The sequence below is a fragment of the Poecilia reticulata genome, chromosome 15, assembly GCF_904066995.2.
Source record: "Poecilia reticulata chromosome 15, P_reticulata-male-v2, whole genome shotgun sequence".
Classification (NCBI taxonomy): Eukaryota; Metazoa; Chordata; class Actinopteri; order Cyprinodontiformes; family Poeciliidae; genus Poecilia; species Poecilia reticulata.
Window position 1 is genome coordinate 18,476,604 of NC_088844.1, and position 23,880 is coordinate 18,500,483.

Sequence of the window (23,880 nt, forward strand, 5' to 3'; positions counted from 1 at the left end):
TTATTTACAGCTTATTTGCACATTTTCATACGCCTCCACAGTATTGACTAATTGGAATAAACAAAACTTTCAAAATCCTTTAAAGGGGCAATATGTGAAATTTACTTCTTTTTTTTTTAGCTTTTGCCACGTTAGCATGTTTTCCATCATCAAAAAACTGATTGTTGCCTTAATCCTTCATGCATGTTTGAGGAATCCTTGAATTTTTTTATGGCAGGAGGAGGTTCTTAAAGAGACAGAGGCCAATTTTAGAGTAGTTTGACAATCACAGTTTCTACTCTGAAATATGTTGATAAAAAACTATTTCCTTCAGCAGAGACGAGGAATCTGTGTCAGTGGGACGATGAAGATGTTTACAAGGCAATAGAAAATGTTGCAAAAGATTTGAGATAGGAGAAGAGGTTTACCTTACATTAGGACACAACCAAAATTCACACATGGGGAATTAGAGATTGCACCATCTCCAATCTGCTTGATGCACTTCACACTTTGCAGATGTTTAATGTTAAAAAATATATATTTAATGTGTGATTTTCTTTTGTTTCACAATGATGCCTTACATTGTTCATTTTTTTAATTATTTTTTTTAGTTGTAATGTGACAAAAATCAAGAAGTATGAATAGTTTTGCAAGACAATGTAATTTTAACGGCTTAGTCACATGAAACAGGTGGAAGATAAGATAAATTAATAAGGGTAACAGAAACAACATTTATATAGAAGCTCGCCAAAAACCCAAATTGGAAGACAGAACCCTTAATTGGATAAATCATTAAATTATATTCCCCAAATCTTTAAATACTGTAGCATTCTAATTATGTAAATGGATTCAGAATGTTGCATCTTTGCGTCTGTTTTGGGACCACAAGTAGAGGCTGTAATAAATGTGTTGCATCATGTTGACTCTGTGGGTGGTGAATCACTGCTTCAGCTGGAACTCCACGGAGAGGAGCAGTTCAGGGACAGATCAGACTCAGTCGTCACAGCAGCCAACATGCAGTGGATGCATCTGGATGTTGGACTTGTTCTTGGTGAGTGAACTTCACAAAAAGCTGCTTCAACAAATAACAAAAATTAACACTTTTGTCTGTGAAATTTTGTTAATAGCTTTTCAACCAGACCAGTATTTAGTTTTAATGCACCTGTAACCAGTGTAGTTAAGGAATATTATTTAAAAGATGTCATTTCAATGTGTATTTTAGGAATTATTTTTATGCAGATATCCAGTTTCAGCTTCTCATCTCCAGCTTCTGGGATTTTGGATTCAGTGGAGACCTGCATGTCACACTTATGCAGCTGCGAGAGGACACTTGTCGCTGCCAACTGTGAGGGTAAAATATCAATGAGAATAAAATAACATGTTTACAAATGGATTTTCACTCTTAGAAATTAGACTTTTTGGCATAGATTTGTGAAACCAGGTGCCATGTAAGGACTATGTGTCCATCTAAATCAGCTTTGTTTATGAAACCTGAAACACTAATTCACTAATTCACAGCTGTGAAATTCAGGATACAACCTAATTTCACACTTGGTGTTCTTTAGTCGTTTAATTATTTCAAATTTAGTGACAGTCTCACCAGTAATTTTAATAGAAATCGAAAAATATTTAATTAATATTGTTATTATAAAATGTTTTAAAATAATAACAGGTGGACAAGGTGGAAATTTGTCATTGCAATCTTTAAAATATATATATTATTGTTTCTCTACCCGTAATCTGAATAATTGATGGTTACACAAAAGCTATGGTTTCTATTGTATGTCTTGTGTTTTGAAGAGATTATTAATAATAACCAAACCTTTACTCTTTTTTTTTATTTTTTTATTTTATCTCATTTAATTAATAATGACATTGTATAATCTGTTCTGTGTTATTCAGGTTCAGGTTAAGTCTCAGTAAGAGCAGAGCCTTATAAAGATCATTGATATGTTTAACCTCTAAAACTGACATGAGGTGTAAAGCAACTACCATGTGAGGTAGAAAACAGCAGCTGCACAGAAACTTCACCGGCTTATGAAAAACCCTGTTTATCTGCCTTGCTCTTCTGTTTGTGATATTCAAGATGACAGGTGCCAAATAAAGGGTTCAGAGAACTGTAACTTGACCATCCGGGCTGCATTGGACCATTTTCCATCCCTGCAAGGATGTGTGTGTACATGGGAGGAGGAGCTCTGTGACTCCATACAAGCACTGGTCACACAATGCCTTCAAAAGCCAGGTGCTGTGTTTCTCTCATTCATTGCTTGGGTTAAGCATTAATCTCTGAAATTATGGTTTTGTTTACCAAAGGTGATGAGATATATAAACACGGGTTGCTCCATGGTAGAATATGTCCAGGAAAGCACGCGGTTTAATGAGTATTTGTTGTTTGAAAACTAATTCTGTGTCTTCTTGTTTGAACAGGAATTCAGCAAGGGAAGATCACACCGACTGACTGGAAATCAAGTAATTTAGCAGACAATGGTGAACATGATTTATTTATTATGAAAATGCACAATGGGACATACAATACATCCATTTCAAACTGGCACATTGATATGAACTTCACACCAGATGTCTGTAACGACCTAAATAAATAACACCTAAATTATTAGAATGGTACAGTTTTAGACAAACTTTCTGGTATTAATTAAATACTCAGAGACGTCTGTTTTGGGCTGTGACAAATCAAAAATATTTATCCTCTTCTTTTAGAACCTGGCCTTATGCATTGTTACACACATACAAAGAAAAACAATTCAATCCCTTTATTTATCTGTGTTAAGACAGGGATTGAAAAAGGAAGTAAATGCTACACATTCTTAGTGAAATCATATTGCTTGCATATTGCCTTGCTTGAATCAATTGTTTCTCTTGGAAACAATTGATTCATCCTTAGAGTCTCTAGAATCGGTCTTTAAATTGGTCTGTTTTTCCTTATCTTAATTGTACAAAGTTTGCCAAAACAATATGTTAGGTTGTATCACATTTGCTGCACAATCTTCCCACCCCAATTGTCATGTTCTGGTGCTACTCTGTTGGTAGCTTCCTAAACTAGGACAAACCAAACTGATGTTGATTTGTAATAATAGGTATTTCATTCTTAAACCATTTTTTTTAGTTTCTTTCTTTGCCCTTCTTTTTCTTTGAGTTTTCATAAGTCATCCATTCTGTCCCTTTATGAAATCTAAATTGTGGACTAACTGGAGCTGGTTGCAACAACATTCAGCATAAATTTCATATCAACAAGCCCACATATATGAGAATATATTTATATGTTCATCACTCACTTTCCCTGCTATAGATGTGCTTCTTGCAGTGCGTGAAGGCTCTGGATCCTGTGTGGACCGCATTGGTCTTTGTGTGAGTGAGTCCGTTTGCAACAGGCACCTCACACCTGTTCTTCAAGCGTGCATGGCTGATCAGTGCGACGGCGAAAGGTGTCGGCGGGAAATTCAACAGTTCTACGGAGGCATGCCTCAACAGTCTGCCGAGATGCTGGTGATGTGCGAGTGTGACGACTCAGATCAAAGCTGTTTGCTCATGAAGTCCGGTCTGCAGAGCGGGGCTTGTGGAGTTGAGACAAGGATCTGCCAAGAAAGGGTCACTCAGTGTGTCCAAGACAGCAACTGCAGGTAAGTTCACCTCCAGTCCTAAAATAAAAAAGTAAATGTACTTATTGTGATAAAAGGAATACTTCCTGAACTGGAAGGAACCCGAGTTGTAAATATTTATGCCCTGGAAAATATCCAAAAATTAACACAAAATATTTGTTGGGATACAATGAATTTGTATGCAGTATTTTGTGGATCCTGCTTTGGGGAACTAATATGTCAGGCAGCAAGGTAACATGAATCAAGCTGCAGTCCTAAAGTATGCTAAGAATCAAGACGAAGAGCAGCTGCTTATTAAAGATAACCATGGAGGAAAAAAAAACTAATGAAAACCCTTGTTTTAAAGTGGATTCTAACATGAAGGTCCTTGAAAACAGTAAAATTGTCTGAAGACTCTGTGTTTTTTGACTCAGGCTTGAGAGTCCTGTAAAAGACTTTTGAAATGCGTGGAGGAGTAGGAAGGAAAGGGGAAGGAAAACTGGTGTTAGATCCACTGCCTGGGTAATAGTTAAAAATGATTTTGACTGTGAAAAAATGTTGCAATCAATAAGAACCGACTTTTGATCTTTTTGCAGAGAGCCAAGATGATTACAGCTGATGATGCTTTAAATATAACGTTTTTATGTGTCATAAAAGCAGGGAGGTGGCACTCACAATTATTGGAAGAAGAAAATCAGCGAGATCAAGTGAAGCGGTTGATTTGACAACTGGCTATTTGTAAAAGGAGTCATAGATTAAAAGTCATTTTGGGCCATACTAGATAAGACAGGGTAATTCTGTTCTCAGTGCAGCGATGTCTGTGTAGCACTTTTGCTGTTCATTCTCCTTTCCACAAGTAGATGGCAGTGACATAACATGAAAGGTTCAGGCTAGGTGGCTTGAAGCAGCTCGAGTTGTAATGTTCTAAAAACAAAACATTAAAATATTGCTGATAACCCCTTACTACAGATGTTGGCAAAGTAACCCTTGAAAAAGCAAAACCAAAAGCTTAATTTTATCTTTGGATTTTTATCAAGAATATTTCAGTGAAATTCTCCATTCAACCTTTCACCGGTTACATACACTGGGAGACAATTCCCCTCCAAACATGATGTGTGCAATGACTCACAAACTGTTCAGTTATATTTATCAGTATTTCGTGAAGTTATTAATTTTTTTGCATCAAATTTTAATTGAGCTTTTGCATGCTTTTTATGAAGCAGTACACAGTTAGCAGACATGTATTGTTATAGGGGATGAATTATCCTAGGAATACCATATAATTCAATTTAGTTGAATTTGTATGATTTACTTTTACTTTGCCTTTTTTTTTTGGCTGTGTGTCAGACTAGCAACCTGTGGATATACCTTCCATCTTGTGTGGCAATAACTTGAGTCAGCTCTCATCACCTGTGACCATGTAGCTACAAGATAAGCTAGTGATACAAAATAAATTATTGGATTTTAATTTAATTTTATTTTTTTGATAATTACAACTTTGTGAATGCCATCTAAAAATGTTGCCTATTGCAGTGAAGGGCATGCAGTAATGTCCCATACACACAGAACACTCAGTTCTGTTCTCATCCTCAAGTTATTTCTTAGAACAGTGCGCTTGTTAGGAATGTGGACCTCTTATCAAAATATGTTGCCGGTGTGGTTGTTTTTCTTCCTGATTCATTAGGCACCTCTTGAAAACATTCCAAGAGAAATGTTGGAACCATGAAGAAATCCTATGCAGTGAAAGAAATCTCCAAGAAAATGACTGTTTTACATTAAAGGATCCATCTCTTATGCTTGGTGCAAATTCTGAATGTAGAAAGGCTTTCTTAGCCACTTTGGGTACAGTGCTTCATCATCCTTGCACGTGCAAAGGAGTGCACAGCAGTCATCTATGGATGTGCAACGTGATTCTTGAAGTATTTCACAACAGACTACACTTCAGTAAGTAGTGTTTTTTACTTCTAAGAAGTGTTTCAAATTATTATTTTCAATATTTTTTAAGAATTTGAATAACTTTTCTTTTTTTTTCAGTGAAACTGGTGAAAAGCAGCAGCGACCCTTCCAAACCACCTGAAATCAACGAATCTGAGCAGGGTCACATGTGGTCATATGGTAAAGCAGCTTTTGAAATTCAATCATTTTTATTTCATTCTGTAATAGATACTAAATACCAAAAAGCATAAAACTAATATAATAAAAATTGTTCTTTGTGTTTTTTTTTAGGTTACGTCTTGTATGCTTTTTCAGCTCTCTTCCTTGCTGGAGTTGTCATAATATCACCTCTGGTTTTTCTCAGTAAGATGCGGTATGTCAATCATGTATACAGCTTCTTTGAAAGGACTGACATTTCTCTGATGTTGCAACAGCAAAACATTGTTTTTCATCATCTTTTCTTGTAGGTTGAAAAGGAGAGATCAGATGAAACTTAAACATCAAAAGAAGGTGAATCATGACATTTTATAATACAACATCCCTTTCATGACTATTTTTTAGTTTCGTATTTTATGTGGTTCAGATTCTCAAAGGTTTTTCTTCTCTTGTGTGTTTATCATTTTATGATGATTAATGGAGCATTGAGTTTGAAGGTTTTAGGCATTTAGAAGAGGTGCTACCAGTTTGAATAAGCAGTTAGGTTCATACAAAGTTAATTAAACTGGAAGAAATAACATTTTCTATTACCTGAAGTTGGTTCTAGATGACTCAGTGATTTCTGAGGACTTTTTTTTATTAGCAACTGTATCTGTCACTACTCCTTTTGGTTTTAAATAGATAACTGTATCTGAAGGTAGCTGCCTAGTGGAATTAAAATGTTGCAAAATAAATTCCCTACTCAAAGTACCACATCCTGGAGTCATTCAGTAACTTGCAAAACTATTTACACCTTCCTGAAAAAATTTCCCCCACTTAACATCAGCAATAGAAGATTTTTAATGCAGCATCACAAATAGTATGTAATAATTGTATATAAGAAAATGCATGCTCAATATTTCTAAATTTATTTCCCAAGTTTTGTAAAACAAAATATGTCATTTTCTTTATCTACTCCTTAATTACAAAATTCTGTTTTTGTTTTGGAAGTTCTTCAACATTGCTTTTAATCTATATTTCTGGTGTTAAACACATAAAGTGAATGTGCTGCAGCTGGAGGGACTTACAAACGTTGTTCTTGTAGCCCCAAGATCAACTTTATGTCCTCTGGTGCAGTATTTACAGATGTTAATAAAAGTTTCACAGCCCCTTAACCTATAATAAATGTACACGTCATTTCAAAAATTTACTGACTAAGAAAGTAATTTCATATGATTCAGTGTTATTTTCAATACGTGCATGGTACCATTATCTAATCAAAGGACTAGATTATTACTTTGTTTGCTTATTAGATTTTAGTTCCAAGGTAAACAGAAAAATTGTGAATCTTTCAGCTAAAGGTGAAAAATAGAGCAAACATCTGCCTTTTTCTACACTGGTCAGTTTTCAAAATGACATAAAACATTAAATCAACTTCTAAAACTTTACCAATGTCTTTATTAGTAAAAGCATATATTGTTTCAGAAAATAATCCTTGAACATTTTGGATAGATAATAGTTTCATTTAAAAACTGTCCAGTAATATGGCCATCTCATTCAATTTACTTCAGTTTACTTGTATCAAGTCAATTCACAACATATCATCTTGAGGCACTTCACAAAAAAAGTCATTTCAATTCAATCTTACATACTATATATTCCAATTAATTCTACTTTGTTCATTATTCAATTGTTGTTGTAGTGTGTATCGTCTTTCAACTCTGAGGACAAAACAGTTCAAAGGGATGATTGAAAGCCCAAAGTTAAAATGGATCTAACTTCCATGATTAATGGTTGTAAACTTCACACATCAACCACAGAAAATATAACTTTGTACTGTTGTAGCTCCTCCTCTCGAATCTTCTCTTATAACATACACTGCTGTGATCTATTTTAGATAATATCAAATTAAAATCCAGAGTCTTTTTAGATACCATCTTTTTATTATATATTGCAACTTGGCAAGACAGACACAAAAATAAATAGCGATTAACTTCAACCTTCAGTATGATCACAGTCATTTCAATCAGGGATAAAAAAAAACAAAAACAGTTAAGGAGCTCTGACTCCTTCATTTTTGGCTAAATGATTGGGTTCTTTGGGTAGTTTAGATTGTAACTGCAATCTAACAGGGAAAAGAAACACTTTAACCCGTTGGGTAGAAACTGGCACTTTAATTAATGTTAACATTAGCTGTAATTAATGAAGGACGAATAAACGACCAGGCACAGCACATTTAAAAGTGAGCCCATAGATCAACTTTCTACCTTGGACAACTTGGAGTGGTTCTGAATACTATTAAGGTCCTTGCAGTCAGAAGTTCAATAAATTCAAATACAAAGGTGCAGAAAACAGATCTGAAAAGAAAAACAACAGAATACACCCTCAAAAAGCAAGAGTTGTATAAATGTGCATAGCATCCTCAAAGTGTCCTGTTTCTTGCCTGAGCCACCTTGGAGTTTGTCCTGCGACCTAAAGCGTTGCATATAAAGTCACCAGTTTCTATGACTTTGTCAAGGTTCACTCCCTGTGAAGCAGAAAGAGCATGCATAGAATATATTTCTATATTTCCACTACTCAAGGCAAAACAAAAAAAATAATAATTTGGGTTAGATTCCAGCACAGAGAAAGACACAACAAAAAAAAAAAAAAACAATGAAACTGCAATAGAAATATTCCACCAGCAGGGGTAGGGATTGTTAAAGAGTTCAAAGCAGCACAAGTGCAGTGCCTTCTTGCTCTTGCATAAGTTGTGTAAAGACATTGATATTGGAAAAATAAACGTTTACAGAGCAGCATATTTGCAGAGCAATCAGTTTATGTCAATATGGTCTGAAGGATTGTGTGGGTTTGGTTTTCTGGGGGATTACTGAGACATGATATACAGCAGGTCTGCCAAACTGACCTATAAAGACAAACTTACAGTTCCAATGCCCATGCCATGGAGCATGTAAAGAACATCCTCTGTTGAAACGTTGCCAGATGAACCCTGAGCGTAGGGGCAACCACCGAGGCCTGCCACTGCAGAGTCCACCACAGAGACGCCCATCTGTGAGGACAAACAACAGGGACATTCAGCACCTCTGAGCAACCTTCACATCATATTAAATCCAGGAACAATCTTGTTCTGTTTGATTGTTCTGTCTGGTGCCCCTGCACCTCGCCAGACCTGCGGTCATGTTTTACGGCTTTTCCGGGGGACTGTGGGCTCTGCTCCTGAAGATGAGTGGGCAAAGAAAAACCCCACAGTACGGCCTAGTCATCCTCTCTGCCAGCGTTCCCTGCCAGCACTATATAATTATGGTCTTGTTCCTGAGAGAGGAATATTATAAATACTGAACAGGACATTTTATGTGTTACTGATCCTCCTGGTTACTCATGTTTTTACAGGACTATTCTGCTCTCGACCACAGGGATTATCTTTCTTGCCATTTTTTTTTTCATCATCCAGACTTGTCAATGTGACATGTCTCCAAAACTGAAAACAAACCAATCATTGTTGCAGTTTAAAAAGAACTTGTTTAGGTATAGAAATTAAAAAATCTATATTTATACGTCTGACACTGTTTGAATATGTTGAATTAAATGCAACCCTAAAATTCACTGAAGTAATTAAATGTATTGTATTAAAATTTAATGTGACAGACTAACATTAAGTAATGCATAATTGAAAATTGTATTATAACATATAGCAAAATGCTTGGCTTGAGTAGAGTCTGACGTTTCTTCATGTTTGAAGCTGTAATTCTCTGAAGTTAGATAACTAATCAAACCTCAAGTATTTGCTGCCTCGAAAATATATTCTTCTAGGATTTTTCTTTATTTAGCCATGTCCATCCTCCCCTTAACTCTGAGCAGCTTTACTGCTTCTACTAAAGAAAAAGCATGCCTGCAGCATGACGCTGCTACCACCGTGTTTCACCGTGGATAAATTGTGAGCAGGGTGATAAATAGCATCTACATATGCACACTTACATTTCAGTAAAGCAAAGATCATTTTGGTTTCATCTGACCATATCACCTTCTTCAACTTGTTTCCTATGTGAGCTTAGGGTAAACTACAAATGGCTGCTGCTAAGCCGTCAAATCACATAGGCTAGATCTGTACTGCTCGTGCTAATAACTAATACTCAGATTCTTCCACTTGAGCTTCTCCAGAGCTACCACGAACCTTCCCTGCTTTATGTTCTCCTTGTAGGTTTAAAACTGTGGCATATTTTTCAGATTGATCTTTGCGAGATAAAAGTCTAGCCCTGGTTAAAAATGGTTCAATTACCCTTTGCATCTTTTGAGAACTTCCTATTTTATTTAGGATGTTATGACAGATGTTTTCATAAACATAGCGCTTTGAAATAGGTATCTTAAAACCAAGTTTAATTGTCGTTATAGGTTTTTTTGTAGTTGTTCTTTGTGCGCTCTTGTATTTTCAAAAATAACATTTTGCATTAATGTGTTATTTGTGTGTGTTGTGTTGTTTGTTTTTTTAGGACTGGTTGGAGATTTGCATTTTGCTAAATCTGGTGTATTTGCGGGAATATTTTTTGATCATTAAAATTCACTGTCCAGTTCAAATAAAATCTAGTTTGTTCAATTCAATTTATTTTCCTGCACTTGTCTAATAAGTTTCTTACTCTTGATGATGTTGTTTGTTAATAATGCTCTCTGAAAAGGCTCTAAGGAGAATTAAACTCCATGCTTGTAAGGGATTCGGTTGTATTATGATTTATTTGGGGTTTTCATGCTAAAAGCCCAGGACAGAAATATAAATATGTGAGTTAAAATCCAAATAAAACATGCTGAGGATGTGGTCATGACAAGTGTATATAATAGAATAGAAATATCTTTTATCATCTCACATTGGGGTAGTTCAGGTGTAACAGCAGCATCAGGATGTAATATATGTTCTTCCACTATTTAAATGTAAATGTACAGACAAAAATGAATAGTACAGTTATAACTGTTCTGCCTAAAAATGTTGCCTATCATGTCTCAAGTTCTTTATTATTGGAAAAATAAAAATATTCTGAGCACATGAACAACAGACACAAGTATTTTGTTTTTCATGCAAATGTTCCAAGTCACCATAAGTTTACTGTTATTTTCACACCAAAAGACACCAAAGCCAAAACTTCTGGTTTCAGTCGGTCTGTGGATGTTTTCCACATGTTCGTGGGACTATCATGAGAATATTAAAGTTGTTTTCCAGCTTCTGTGTCAGAGCCAGATGTCGGAGGATCCTACAGTGAGACTAAATTAACACAGTGGTCCTCTCAGTGGCATCCAGGTCACATGGGGCTTCCACCCCGTGGAGCACGACCAGGCAACTTAAATTAAAAAGGACCTTTACAGCTATTTTGGAACAATGAAGCTAATTGGGTGCTTTTCTTGCAGACAAGAACCTGCTTCTTTCAGGGTTTGTCTGAGCCAGCAGTAATTGCTGTTTGTGTTGGCAAAGGGAGAGAAGGAGGTGTATGTTACCCGTGCACCAGGTTTCCAGACCTTGGTAAAAGCCAGAGGAGGATACTTTTCAAGGCAGATCTTTTTTTTTTTTTTTTTTTTTTTGTAAAATAAACAGAGTTGTAATCTTCCATGTCAATCGTCCTGCTCTAAGCTGCCACCACTATAAGGTCACAAGCCTTCAGCATGAATGTAGCCCCTGAACAGCATCTCCTGTACTGCTAATCATGCAGGAACTGGTGGTCAGTCCTTAAGCTTTCCAACGCTCAGTTAGGTTTGCAGTGCCCAGAAACCAGATGTGTGCTTAGCATAAAAAAATAATATTCACCAAGCTGTGGCTGTGTGTAAAACAATGCATTCCTGGATAAAGACAATGTGCCTTTTCAAACTACAATGATTTGGGGTAAGCATGTTGGCATTCTGAACTGCGTGTGGATGAGGTTTTCGGAGGGACATAATCACAATTTAGTATGAAAACTGCGTCAAAGGAAAAGCAGTGTGTATTTAAAACCGGATATGAAGCTGAGATACATAAACAAAGGAGCTAAAACTAAACTGACACATGTCCTACAGTGAAATACACACCTCCTTGTTCCAAAAATTGAAAGAAAAAAAAAAAAACATAGCAAGAAGAACACAAACCAAAGAGCACTGGAAGACGAAAAAGGTAACGTTCCAAAGAAGCCCACAGGATATCGCTTTACTTCACGACTTCTTTATGTATTAAAATTAAGGAAATGTATGGAAGTTCTGTGTCCATGCAAGCCATTTCATGCATTGGTAGGTTTACTGTACCCAGAACAAACAATGTCCTCAATCTAAATACAGAATGTCTTAAGTAAAACTCTGGATCATTCAAAAGGTTCAAAGAATTATGCAACTGAAAAATGTGGAAAATATATTAATTTTATTATTTTCCTACCTCAATGTAGAGACTATAAAAAAAACTGTAAAAGAGAGAGAAATAATTCAAAATGAAAATAATACCATCTCAGTGCAACTTTCTAGCCTTAATGTGAAATAAACAGTTTGGGAAAAACTGAAAATGTATACATTTGGTATTTGCATGCTTAAACATTGTAATGTTGGCTTAAAACATAACCATAGCGCATTCAATCACACCCCTGTATGTGCTGATCACACCCTGCCCCTTGCTCTGTGCTAGGCTGCCTCTCTTTCTCCAAATGCCATTAGCATTGACACAGATAATGGAGAATAAACAGTTTTCCTGTAAAGGTAAGTTATTTTTACTCCGTTATCAGCGCAGCACAAACTGACAGAGATGTGCATTTCTGCAGATATGTAGCAGGACCGCAGGGAGGAGATACAGTTTGATCTTTTCACAGATTCTCTGTCTCATATTGTCAGGACATGTGTACATCTACAGAAAATGACAAAAAACAAAGAAAAGAATTAGACTGAAATAAACCGTCTTTCATAAATAAATATTATGACTTTACAAAATGTTTGAATTTTGTAAATTTAAATTTAACCTTACGAGTAAAAAGCTAAACACCACAGATCCCAGAACTGTATTCAATGATGATGTGATTAGGAAAAAGTAAGTAATAAAGTTGAGCATTTTATGAAAATTGTTTAGAATTTGTGATTTAAAAAAAAGAAATTGTGAACCATAGAAAATTATAATAAGATTTTAGATGGGATTTAAATAATTATTTTTTTTTTTTTATTAAAATGCTCTGCTGTCAGGTAGCAACAACTGACACTTTGACGATGATCTGATCGTTGTTATAATACAAAATGTTGCAAATGTGCAAGAAATTTTGAAGAAATAAACCCAACAACAAGTTCCTCTGATGCTACCTGACTGCCAGCCGTCCCGTAAAGAGAACATAGGCTACTGTAAATCCCAGACGCAGTAGTGAACAACTATACCAAAATTACAGGAACGGATATGAAAATGTCCATGCCAAGCCTGTGAAATCTAACCACATACATTGTCATTGTGTGACCTGCCCCAGTAGGTTTCAGACAAAGCTACCCCCGACCTCCTCAAAAAAAAAAAGAAGTTACAAAGACCAAGGAATGTCTTTATCAGGAACAAAAGAGGTGACTCAGGGCTGACAGCACTGGGGGAATTCATTTCTCTCTCGGTTGGTGGTGTGGAGTTCTGGCACACAGTAATGAAAAACTATGATAAAATCTTTCATTTCCTTCTTGTTTATGGGTGAGCAAACGGTAAGCTAAATATCCCTGGCTGCTATTATTTTCTCTGCGTATGCCGCAGCTGTGATGAATCATACCGAGTGCAATCCACAAAAAGAATTTCACTGACTCACAATGCTCTTTCACTCCACTGTTAAAGATAACAACTTTAGTAATGCTTGCTTTTTAAAAACTGACAATGTTGAGCTTTTTCAACAGCCTAAAGCTTGCAGCTTATTTAGACTACAAAATCAGTTGTAAATGTGATTCGTATATTTCACCATTTATGAATTCTATTATGCAGTTAAAATTTACATTTTCTTCTGCATAATCAAGAAAAGAAGGTGGTTTGAAAACTTTTGAGTTTGAGTCTGCAGCACTGTTCACCACATTCCCAGCATGAAGCAAATAAAAGGATCATTTTCCACCAGCTTTAAGCACAGCATTGTCAGAGAGTTCAACAGCCAAGCGACAGACGAGTTAGGAGCCCCCCAGGGCCCTTCCATCCACCTCACTCCCAGTTGCTTTGTCCAACAGACACCGAATAGGTGAGCCTTTGTCCTGACCCCTTCACATCTGTTGACCCACCCAGCCCCCAATGAGCTTCCTCATGTGCTCCAGAGAACTGATACAGCCATATCTCATTTACCTCTGTTTTATGTCTGGATGCATGTCAGGTTTGCACTTGCTGTAGGCAAAGTGGTGAAAAACACCCCAAATGATGCCCTTTCCACTTATTACAGTTATGCTTTTGTGAGTTATTATCATTTGCTCTCTGTTGTACGGGTTGTTTTCAAGATATGGAGCACAGCAAATATTTTATTTTGTTTAAATTACTGCATTTTTTCTGCATTTTTTTCCACCAGATTGTTTGTGAGTAATGTTGCTTTCTGCAGAAACAGATCATATATTTTAAGCTCTTCTTGTCTGTGTTTCGCTCTTCCAGGAGGACTGTGAATTTAAATTTTTTTTGTTTTTGTTTTGCATTTTCAAGGGGAAAAAAAAGAAAAAAGTTAATGCTATTTTATCTGAATAGAAACAAGTGAACGATGTCTCTAGTTTAGATAATCTAACTTAAATAAAATGTCAAACAAGTTAATTTTCACAGATTCTCTGTCTTATATTGAGACAGAGAACAGTTTAGCTCACCACATACTCATCATGACCTTAAATGTTGCTTCTGATCTCTACATTGTTGGCAGTTAGAAGCAGGGGTGAAAGTAGTTTTAAATTTTTGAGGACAAAAAAATTAAAATAAATAAATAAATATATATATAAAACCGACATAATAAGAAATAAAAAATAAATATTTTTTATTTTATATATATATATATATATATATATATATATATATATATATATATATATATTAGAAGAAAGTATTATTCATTCATATTAGCTTATGCAGTCATAAGATCAAGATCCACATTAAACATTTAAGCAAAAGCTTTCTGGATCAAATATATTCATAGATACTTAAAGGCAGATATATCTAACCAAAAATACCTCAATTTTTGCTACAGAAGTACAGCAAATGGTACAACAAAAGTTGATGTGTAAAAGTAATAATTATAAGAAGTAAAATAGCGCTTTTGAGATAGTAAAAGCAGGGAACTATGATGCCTGATCTATGGCATGATCTGTGGTCCATGCCATAGATCAGGAGACCTACCTGAAGAGCAGTAAGGATGTTAGGAAGTGCTTGACCATAAGTGTCATGGCAGTGAACGGCAAGAGCACTGATGGGGACGTCATTCATCACCTTCTGCAGCAACTTGAACATGGAGCCAGGCGTACCAACACCAATAGTGTCTCCCAAGGAAATCTCATAACAGCCCATTTCATACAACTTTTTTGCTACCTAAACGATAGTAAAAATGTGGTAAATATTGTCACAAGAAGTCGATTGCACTGAAAAGCATCAATTAAACAGACTGCCAACTTTATATCTGCAATATATGAACAAGAAACAAAAATAAACATACTGGTAAGTAAGTACTAAGTAATTGAAATCAGTGAAGGTTAATTCGCAAAGTAATTTCATAAGGAGGGTGTGCTAATAGTGTAAATTCATTTTTACCTCAGCAACTTGCGAGGGTTCGATGCGTCCCTCATGGGGACACCCAAGGGCACAAGAAACATACCTGAAATAGAAAAGAGTATATTTATCCAAGCTTAACTGTCAAAAACCTAAACAACCTCTAAAACACCAGCATTTTTTTTATAAGAAAAACCTCAAAAGCTGTTGCTTATTTGATTCCAAAGACTCAGTGGTGTCTTTACTGGGAAAGACTTACAGTCCATTTGGACTTGCGGTTTAGGCATAGTTCAAAATAATCTGGTTAACATCTGGAACTGTGCTATCTGGTTTGTTTTTCTTCTTTATGGAATTTATTTTTTTATCCTTAGATCTGTTATTTGGTATAACATTATAGGGGTAGTGAGATGTGTAATTCATCTTTTGTTGAATGTGACATTAAACATTTAGAATACAAACCCACGAACAGGGATTTGTCGATCCTTGGCAGCACTAATGACCTCCTCAAACCGCAGCATGCTTTCAGAAATAGAACAGTTGATATTTCTTCTACTGAAGGTTTCAGAAGCCGACCCGAACACGGCCACTTCCGTGGCACCCGCTGCAACCTTTAAACATCAAAGAATGTTATTTTCGAAAGGATTTTTGAGTCCTATCTTAGTATGAAGCCAACATTCAAGAGTGACTAAATTCTGTTTATTATGACACAAATCGCCACACTGAAAATTCTCTAAAAGCTTACGGCATCCTGAAAACCTTGGATGTTAGGAGTCAAAACAGGATATCGAACATGAGGCACTCTCTGGATTCCTTTGACCACATCTGCGTGGTCTGCCATCTAAATGTGTACGGAAAAAGATGTGAAGAAGTACAATAAGACTTTATAGCATGTTCTGTGTCACAAATTAACACAAATATATCACCATGAAGAGAATAAGTTTCATGTAAAATTTTGAAGAGCAATTTTTTTTTCTTCCTTTTAAGTAAATAAATGAAGTGCAATTTATGACATGGAATGCTAAAACAAGCAGACCACAAACTATAAAACCCGTCAGTGGATCAAACCACAGGAGCACATTTCCATCAATACATATGCAGCAAGAAATAGTCCCTAATAAATCACTCAACGCTCTGCTGTTGTGCACAAAAAAGAGCTATTACCTGCGGTACCCACTTTGAAGAGACAAAGCTGGTGGCCTCAATCACAGACAGACCTGTTGTTGAGAGCATGTCTATCAGCTGGATTTTCACCCTTGTTGGAACAATTTCCTGGGGAACAATGAAACAGGTCACAGAGGTTTGATCCTAAAACAATGTTTTCATGAGAGTCACACAAATGGTATTTGCATTTCATTTGAAAAAACCCTAACCTTGCTGAAGGCAGTAATGTAGTGTAAATGTCAAAGTAGTAAAAACTCCACTGTAGGTAACTCAGACATTTTAAATTGTTTATATGTAATGAAAGACAAAAATATTTTTCAGGGGTGTGGGATAATAGCAAAAGGTAAGCATACAAATAAATGAGGTTTGTGAGTGACACATCAAAGTATACCTTTTCATTTTGAAGTCCATCTCTTGGCCCAACTTCAACAATTTTCACAAACTCTGGATAGTCATGTTTGGTAATGCTCTGCAGAAAAATCAAAACAGAAATTTGACTACAGCAGAATATTACTCAGCATAATAATGAAAGCTTGTAAAATTATCCACAGTGTTGCAAAGGAATGCCCCAGGGCATGCTATTCTGAACATAAATTACTTAATATCTCAAAGCCACGTGAAATCTGAGAGACTGTACATAAGTCTGTCATCTCATTATAAAGGAAACTCAGAATGTATGTCATCAAGACAAAGCTAAAGAAAAGACTCAGGGTAACTCCACTCAAACCACAACAAATATTCTCCTATTTAATACCAGGAGTGTTTTTTTTTCAGTAAACTTTCAAAACAACATTTTGAAAACATGAGTAACTTTATTGGTTTGCTGATGTATTGAATTGGCTTTATCCAAGACAAAGTAAATAAACAAAACAGACCAAAATGTATGCAAAAATCTGTAAATTTGTTGAAAGTTGCTAAAATGGTTAAACAAAAACAAAAATATAAATAGTGAATTTAATAGCAATTTCACATAATATCCCCCTTTAAGCAAAATGAAAAATGGCAATGCATTACTTTTCTTTGTTACTGTTCATTGGCATTTGTCTTGAGATAAAAACAGCAGAGATGGAATAAAAAACATCCAATAATTTCACTGATTGCTGTATTGAACTTAACTAGTTCCATGTGATTAGATTTGTAAATGTTAAATAAATCCAGTTTGTTTCATTTAAACACACTGGATTACTCATCCACCAGATGTTTGTGAATTGCCCCCAAAGTTGGAACTCAGATTAGGGAATGACTACTATAAAAAACACTTAATTTGTTTAACTTTGTTTATTTGCAAAGTAGCCATATTGAATTTGAACTCAAAAATTTTCTGGGGAAATCTGCTTTTCGAGTCATATTTCAAGTTCAAGTTGCAGTCTATTTCAATTGTTCAAACGTAAAACAAGAAAATCTTAATTTCTAAAGTCATATCAAATGCACCAAGAAAATGTTGAGATGGAATCATTTAGACGTTTATGAAAACAATACTAACCGGTAAACAAAAACAGTCAGAATCACATCAATTCAAGCTTTTACTAAACATGAAATTACTGTCCTAAATCAGGAAAAGCAGAAACAGTTCGATTAATTGCTGCTACCATGTTGCCAGCTTTAGCAGAGTGGCTGCTGAGAGGCCTTTCGGTAATAAGGAAGTTAAGTCACAGTACATGTGCAGCAGATAAAAAAAACAGGAAATATTATGCCCACCTTCTCTTCCTGCAGCCAGCTTCTAAACCAAGGGTATTCCTCGATGATTTGCCTGTAGCTCAGGCAGTGCTTCACTGTAGTGGGTACGTTACCCATCAGGCTGATTGCTGCTCAACTCCTCAGGAAAAATAAATGTATCAGCAAGTTGAGGTGATAATCTGCACACTAATTCGGGCCTGTATGGTGGACGACCATGCTGCATAGGAAGATGGCATTAGAGGAAGGCTGCAGACTGGGTGGAGAGTGATTCAGCAGTTGTCATGGCAACCACATCTCTGACAGGAAGAGTTGGTGCAACGGAGGGAGGGTGGCTGAACTAAAGGAGAAACGGTGTGGGGGAAAAAATGAGCCAAGAACCAAATAAAGAAAAGAGAAAGAACAATGAGAGGAGAAATTGCCTGCAGGAAATACCGAAACTACTAGAAATTTAAGAAATATGTTTTGTAAAATAATAAAAAATATTCTGCCAAACTAAAAAAATAATAAAAATAGCAAAAACTGCTGTCAAGAAATTCACGTTTGAGCTTCAAAGCATTCAATGGGAGTTGACTTATTCACACTTGATATGTGTTTATGTTGAGTTAACGAGAAGAAAGACGTTCTGTTCCCTTTTTCAGCCCGGAGCTGAAGGCTGCAGGGAAACAGCCTGCTTACGTTGATCTCTTGTGTCCTAAATTATTGGAGGCTTTTATTGCCAGACCTGCCACTGCGGCCAATATCAACTGCATGGTGTAATAAAACCCCTTGATAAGGCAGGTCAAGATTCACCAGAGCGCGAGTCTTTCTGAACCCAGATGTTAACAATAGAGAGGCTTAATGAAGCCCTCACCTTCAACCATCTCCTCTCTGTACGAGGGAGGCTGGAAACTCATGGGATCAGCTTTAAAAAGGAGGGGCTTGGAAGTTCAATGTAAAGAGATATCAGTTGCTCTAAATGTTAAAACACTTCTGATTTTTTCTGCCTGTCATGCATTCAAACTCTTAAGAAACAGAATAAAAGTGCAGCAACTTGAAGGGGATTTCGATCTGATCAGGCTATTTGTCTTTAATCAGGCTAAAAGTTAGGTTTTTATTTTCAGTGTAATGTCTATCTGAGCAAAACTTGAACTGGAGACCAAAAAAATGTTACTTTGCAGATTCATTTGAAATTATATGTGTTTAATCGTTTTACCATAACAATCCCTGTTTATACTATCATTTTAAATATTTACTGTATGTGTTGTTTAAGACAAACACGTACTTTTAGATTTTTATTTGTGTTTTCTGTTGTTTGGGTTTGACATAATGTTTTTTTTTAAATCAACATTAATCAGAACTGACTTATTAAGCCATTATTTTAATTACATAATGCCTAATGATATGTGGATCACCTTCTGACCTCCCTGATGTCACTTGATTTCTCTTCTTGTTCTACTTATCTTAGTGTCATAAATTGGATTTTACTTAAGAAAGTTGTTTGTACTTCAAGACTTTTTTTTTTTCACAGGGGTTTAATACCATGTATATTTTTCCTATATATTTATATTGTTTTTTTTTGTTGTTTTTTTTCTTGTGAGGTACTTTTACAGTAGGGTGCTTCGGTCAACTTCGTTAGTTGTCATCAGTTTTTTTAGTACATGATGCCATAAGGTCCTTTTTATTTAAATTAATTGCAAAGAGCCCTTTTCTTACAAATTAAGTCACTCAAAGCTAATATTGTTTGAACTGACTATAGTTAACTGGAATAGAATTAAACAAATAAAGCAAATCCACTTCATTCATGAATAGAACAGAATTTAATCTAATCCATTGAACTAATTTGAATTGATTCAAACTAAACTAAATTGAATTGTTTAAATACAATTCAGACGAATTGAGTTAAAACTGAAAATACAATCAAACAGAATTCAATTCCAATTAAATAATTTAATATAATTTTATCAAACGGTTTGCTAAAATTAAACAGCCCATGACAAACTTTTACATATATGTACAGTCCAGTGTCAACTTAAGGCAATTCATTTTTAGTAGTGTTACGCAATATAGTATTACATAGATTATTTTACATTTAAAACAAAAGTTTTAAAAATTATCACAAAAAGTAGTAACAGAGAGCATCAAAAAAGCACAACTGTTCAAAAATGTGTTTTGTGTAGAAACTCAGAATATGTTTCGTCATTGGGAGAATATTTGGACTCCTCCTCAGGTCACTTTTTTGTGAATAATGTCTTCATTCAATAGCCTAAGCAGAATTTGACATTTTTTCTTTCAGTAAAACTTAGTAATGGTGATTTACGATGACAGAAACCAGCTGCAGAAGGTCACATTTAAGTATTGGCCTTCAGGGCTCCTTCTCCTCTCAGAATGAAATCTATTGCAGGTGAATACTCTGTTTATGTTTGCATGTGGATTAAATTTGTTTGACAATTTGTCATTTTACAGCAGTTAATCTGACATCTTAGAAGCTATGAGGGTATTTAAAATTAAACTTAACATAATTTGTTTCCTTCATTGTACTGTGAACAGTACAACATTTAAACTAGAATTAAAAAAAAGAAAATATCTTTCACTAGTTGTGTGGGATTAAATCAAATTTCACCAAATTTGATTTAATCCCACATTTGAAGGAAAATGTCCGTTCATCTATCCATTTCCTACAACCGCTTAGTCCAGCAGGAAAGTAGGAAGAAAGAGAATGTAGAAATAAAATTAAAAAGCAATAAAAAAAAGTTGTCTTTGCTCAAATGAAACTCTCTGGCTATAAAAAAAAAGACACAGATGTGAGAAATTACTTTATGGAGTCCAGATTTCTTCAAGGCATGAAAGTAGTTTTAAGCTCTGATGTTTACTGAAAATGTAGAGGGAACCATATTAAATCAATTTTCATCTCCCATCCGTTTTCAATTTCTACATCGTATATTTAACCAAATTGTTCAGCATGTGAGTCCCAGTCCTGATGTGAATTGCCTGTCATTATCACCCTAAAAGTAGTTCTCTGGAGAAATGAAAGGATTTGCTGTAACCAGTTAGTGGTGAAGTCCAACAGAAACAATTCCCTTAAACTGTTTGTAATTAGAAAAAAACAAAAAACAAAACATGTATTCAGACCAGAATGAATGAAGATAAGCACATTTTCAGTTTTCCTCCGTTAGGTTTGAATCATCACAATCAAATATGCTCCAGATGAAAAAAAGCAAAAAAACAATTAACACACACAAATTCAGATAAAACATAAAGGCTGTAAACAAGTAGAAGACTATCATACGGCTGTTCAGGAAGAGAGTCAACTTTCCACAGCTCCCCTTGGAGACAGCATGTGCAGTAGAGATTATCATGGTGGTAATCGCAGCACAGAGTATCCCAGGCACTCACTGAGGCTTTAGCTCTATGTCCACATGAGAGTAGATGTGAGTCTTGCATCACTTTCTCCCACTTTGCAAATGCAGTTTGAAATTATGCATCGCGTCATATATTTACATTTATATTCTCTGGATATGTGTTCATTAACAAGTACTTAAATTACCTAAATGTAAACAAATTAATAACAAATTAACAATTACATTTGTTATATAACTTTCCCATCTCTTTGTGAGTCTGTCTGTCTATTGATCCATCATTTAAACACACAGTTAAACCCAAAATTCCCTGGTATATTGTGATTTTTAAATATTATATTATATTATATTATATTATATTATATTATATTATATTATATTATATTATATTATATTATATTATATCTCAAAATATATTAAAAGCATATAAACATAGTATTAGTCTTGATCTTTTTTTACATACACTTTATTGAAAAGTTATGCCCAGTCATTTACAGATAACTTTCTGTCAGTAATTCCATAATAAACATGAACATTTTTTTGATTTAATAGTGGCACTTTTGGAAATCCATATTATCTAGAATCCATAAATCAAATGTTTGTTTAAAGTTGAAGCGCTGGTAAGGCTTAATGATGTGCTTGTTTTGCTTTGATTGTCAAGGACTGTGTCCAGATATGCCCTGATTTTAATAATAAGGCTCATTTTAGAAGCATAATAAAAGACCTCAGCCATTAAATCAATTAGCTTAACTAAAATAAGACATGTTTTTGGCCTTGGGAGTTATTTAATATCCTGGTTGTCTGCTGTGGTTTGAATTTTACCGTTAAGCCTCTTATTTAGTTTTATGTGTTCTTTGATGCAAATTGTTCTGTAGTTTGGCAACAACAGGAACTGACTAACCTGCATATAAAGAAGAGATCATGCATAGCATATGATTTTAGAAGCTTTTATTGCTTGGGGAAAACTACAAAAAAATAATAAAAAATTAAGACCTAAATCCTCTACAGGATTCAAAGGAAAATATGTTTCACAAAAGATGGCATGCAGTGGAGAGAAATTGGGAATACAACAACTGTAAATCCATTTTATAGGGCTTGCAAAATAGTGAAATACAATGTTTTTTATCAAATTGGCCGAGGGGCTGTAAGCATTAACCCATGCATTTAAATGTAATTTTAACACCAAATGAAAAGAAAGCAGCTTTTAAAGACAAAGACAGTTTCAATCCACAGGTGCCAGGACTAATGTTAATGGGAAGTGACAGCTCCGTTCATAAATACTCCATTGTAGCTCAGAGAGCTCTGAACTCTTCCCCTCTGCGCACATATGAATAACAAGCAAGTATAACAAAGTTTCTGCGCCACCCTCTGTGAGGACACATTCCTCGCTGTCCTGCTGCAGCCTTGTCATACCAAACAACATGTAAAAATGTGACCCATATGGTCTCCCTTTGGAGAAGCACTGATTGAGCTGTATGGAAGTCATAGCCCACCCACAGAAGGCGAATAAGGAGAACCATATGTGGTGAGATGAATTAGGTAAACTGCACAACATTTTTATTAGATACAATTTCACTTGCCATGTGAATGGACTGGAAGGTGACACTTTGAAAATAAACCTAGAAAGATATCCCAGGTTAACACAGGAAAAGTCAATGAAGCACCGAATTAACTGAATGAAATTAACAATAATTTATAGTTTTGTGTCTAAAAATATCACTTAAATTAACACCGTCTCTGTCATTTACGTTGCCGGGACAGGGAACTGATGGCAGATTAGCCAAAAATCTATAATGAACTCTGATAAGATGGTTTACAGTTCGTGTTTATTTGCGTATAGTTTAGCTCTCCTCTTAGGACCTGAAGGAGTAAGATAACTCCCACTGCAAATGTTAGCTTTCTGAAAATTGGATTACAAAAGAAAAGTCTACAAATAATTGAAAAATTCTCTAAACAAGGCAAAGAATGTTTCCAATGGAAAAAGGAAGATGATAAGAACAGCATAAAACTGTCAGAGGTTATATTTTCTATATTATTGTGTGCTTTCAAAGACTTCAGCTCCTCTGATTTTAATTTTTCCTGAATTTACTTCAATAACGGTTGGTAAGGCATTACTGTGTTCTAGTGTCTTAAAGAGAGGAAACAGAAAATGCATCATTCATGACTGTAATCTCTGGTTTTCATATCGTGCAGGACATCTGAGTTGCCTCGGGCACAAATGCTGTCCTTGTCGGTGGTCTGACAAGATTACCCGTTGTTATGTCATCATTTTTCGAATTGAATTAACCGAATAGCGTCCATCCACTGCTGTTGGAGATGGTTTAAATTAAATAAAAAATGACTTGAATCATCCAGCACTTGTGGCTTTTGACAGACAGCCAGGTCCAGGAGGGTCAGAGTT

The 23,880-nt window shown here is 35.3% G+C and overlaps 2 protein-coding genes across 3 annotated transcripts; one reads left to right on the forward strand and one right to left on the reverse strand.

Moving 5' to 3' along the window:
* Positions 1-58: 58 nt before the first annotated feature.
* On the forward strand, positions 59-8,268 carry gfral (GDNF family receptor alpha like). Its single transcript, XM_008429800.3, has 9 exons — positions 59-1,030; positions 1,202-1,330; positions 2,066-2,221; positions 2,407-2,466; positions 3,287-3,617; positions 5,260-5,519; positions 5,610-5,690; positions 5,802-5,883; positions 5,978-8,268. Exons 1-9 carry the CDS (start codon positions 823-825, stop codon positions 6,039-6,041), a joined length of 1,371 nt encoding a protein of 456 aa, XP_008428022.2. The 5' UTR covers positions 59-822; the 3' UTR covers positions 6,042-8,268.
* Positions 7,569-18,511, reverse strand: hmgcll1 (3-hydroxymethyl-3-methylglutaryl-CoA lyase like 1). 2 transcript variants are annotated; one of them, XM_008429801.3, is made up of 9 exons: positions 18,166-18,501; positions 16,859-16,936; positions 16,468-16,575; positions 16,049-16,144; positions 15,766-15,914; positions 15,349-15,412; positions 14,941-15,129; positions 8,569-8,694; positions 7,569-8,172 (listed from the first exon to the last, which is right to left on the reverse strand). In XM_008429801.3, the coding sequence occupies exons 1-9, from the start codon at positions 18,259-18,261 to the stop codon at positions 8,068-8,070; spliced, it is 1,011 nt and encodes a 336-aa protein (XP_008428023.1). In that variant the 5' UTR covers positions 18,262-18,501; the 3' UTR covers positions 7,569-8,067. The 2 variants fall into 2 exon arrangements, with proteins under 2 accessions (XP_008428023.1, XP_017164343.1); XM_017308854.2 differs by lacking the exons at positions 7,569-8,172; positions 8,569-8,694 and adding an exon at positions 11,170-12,483 and having other exon boundaries at positions 18,166-18,511.
* Between the last annotated feature and the right edge of the window lie 5,369 nt (positions 18,512-23,880).

What these genes read in the sequence shown, in the direction of transcription:
- gfral (XM_008429800.3), top strand. Translation starts at nt 823, where the DNA reads ATGGATTCAGAATGTTGCATCTTTGCGTCTGTTTTGGGACCACAAGTA. An exon ending in ACAATGCCTTCAAAAGCCAG is followed by an intron (nt 2,222 to 2,406) that starts GTGCTGTGTTTC and finishes TTGTTTGAACAG; the next exon opens with GAATTCAGCAAGGGAAGATC. An exon ending in GTCCAAGACAGCAACTGCAG is followed by an intron (nt 3,618 to 5,259) that starts GTAAGTTCACCT and finishes CTGATTCATTAG; the next exon opens with GCACCTCTTGAAAACATTCC.
- hmgcll1 (XM_008429801.3), bottom strand. Translation starts at nt 18,261, where the DNA reads ATGGGTAACGTACCCACTACAGTGAAGCACTGCCTGAGCTACAGGCAA. An exon ending in CTTCAAAGTGGGTACCGCAG is followed by an intron (nt 16,145 to 16,467) that starts GTAATAGCTCTT and finishes GTACACATTTAG; the next exon opens with ATGGCAGACCACGCAGATGT. An exon ending in TCCAAGGTTTTCAGGATGCC is followed by an intron (nt 15,915 to 16,048) that starts GTAAGCTTTTAG and finishes TGATGTTTAAAG; the next exon opens with GTTGCAGCGGGTGCCACGGA.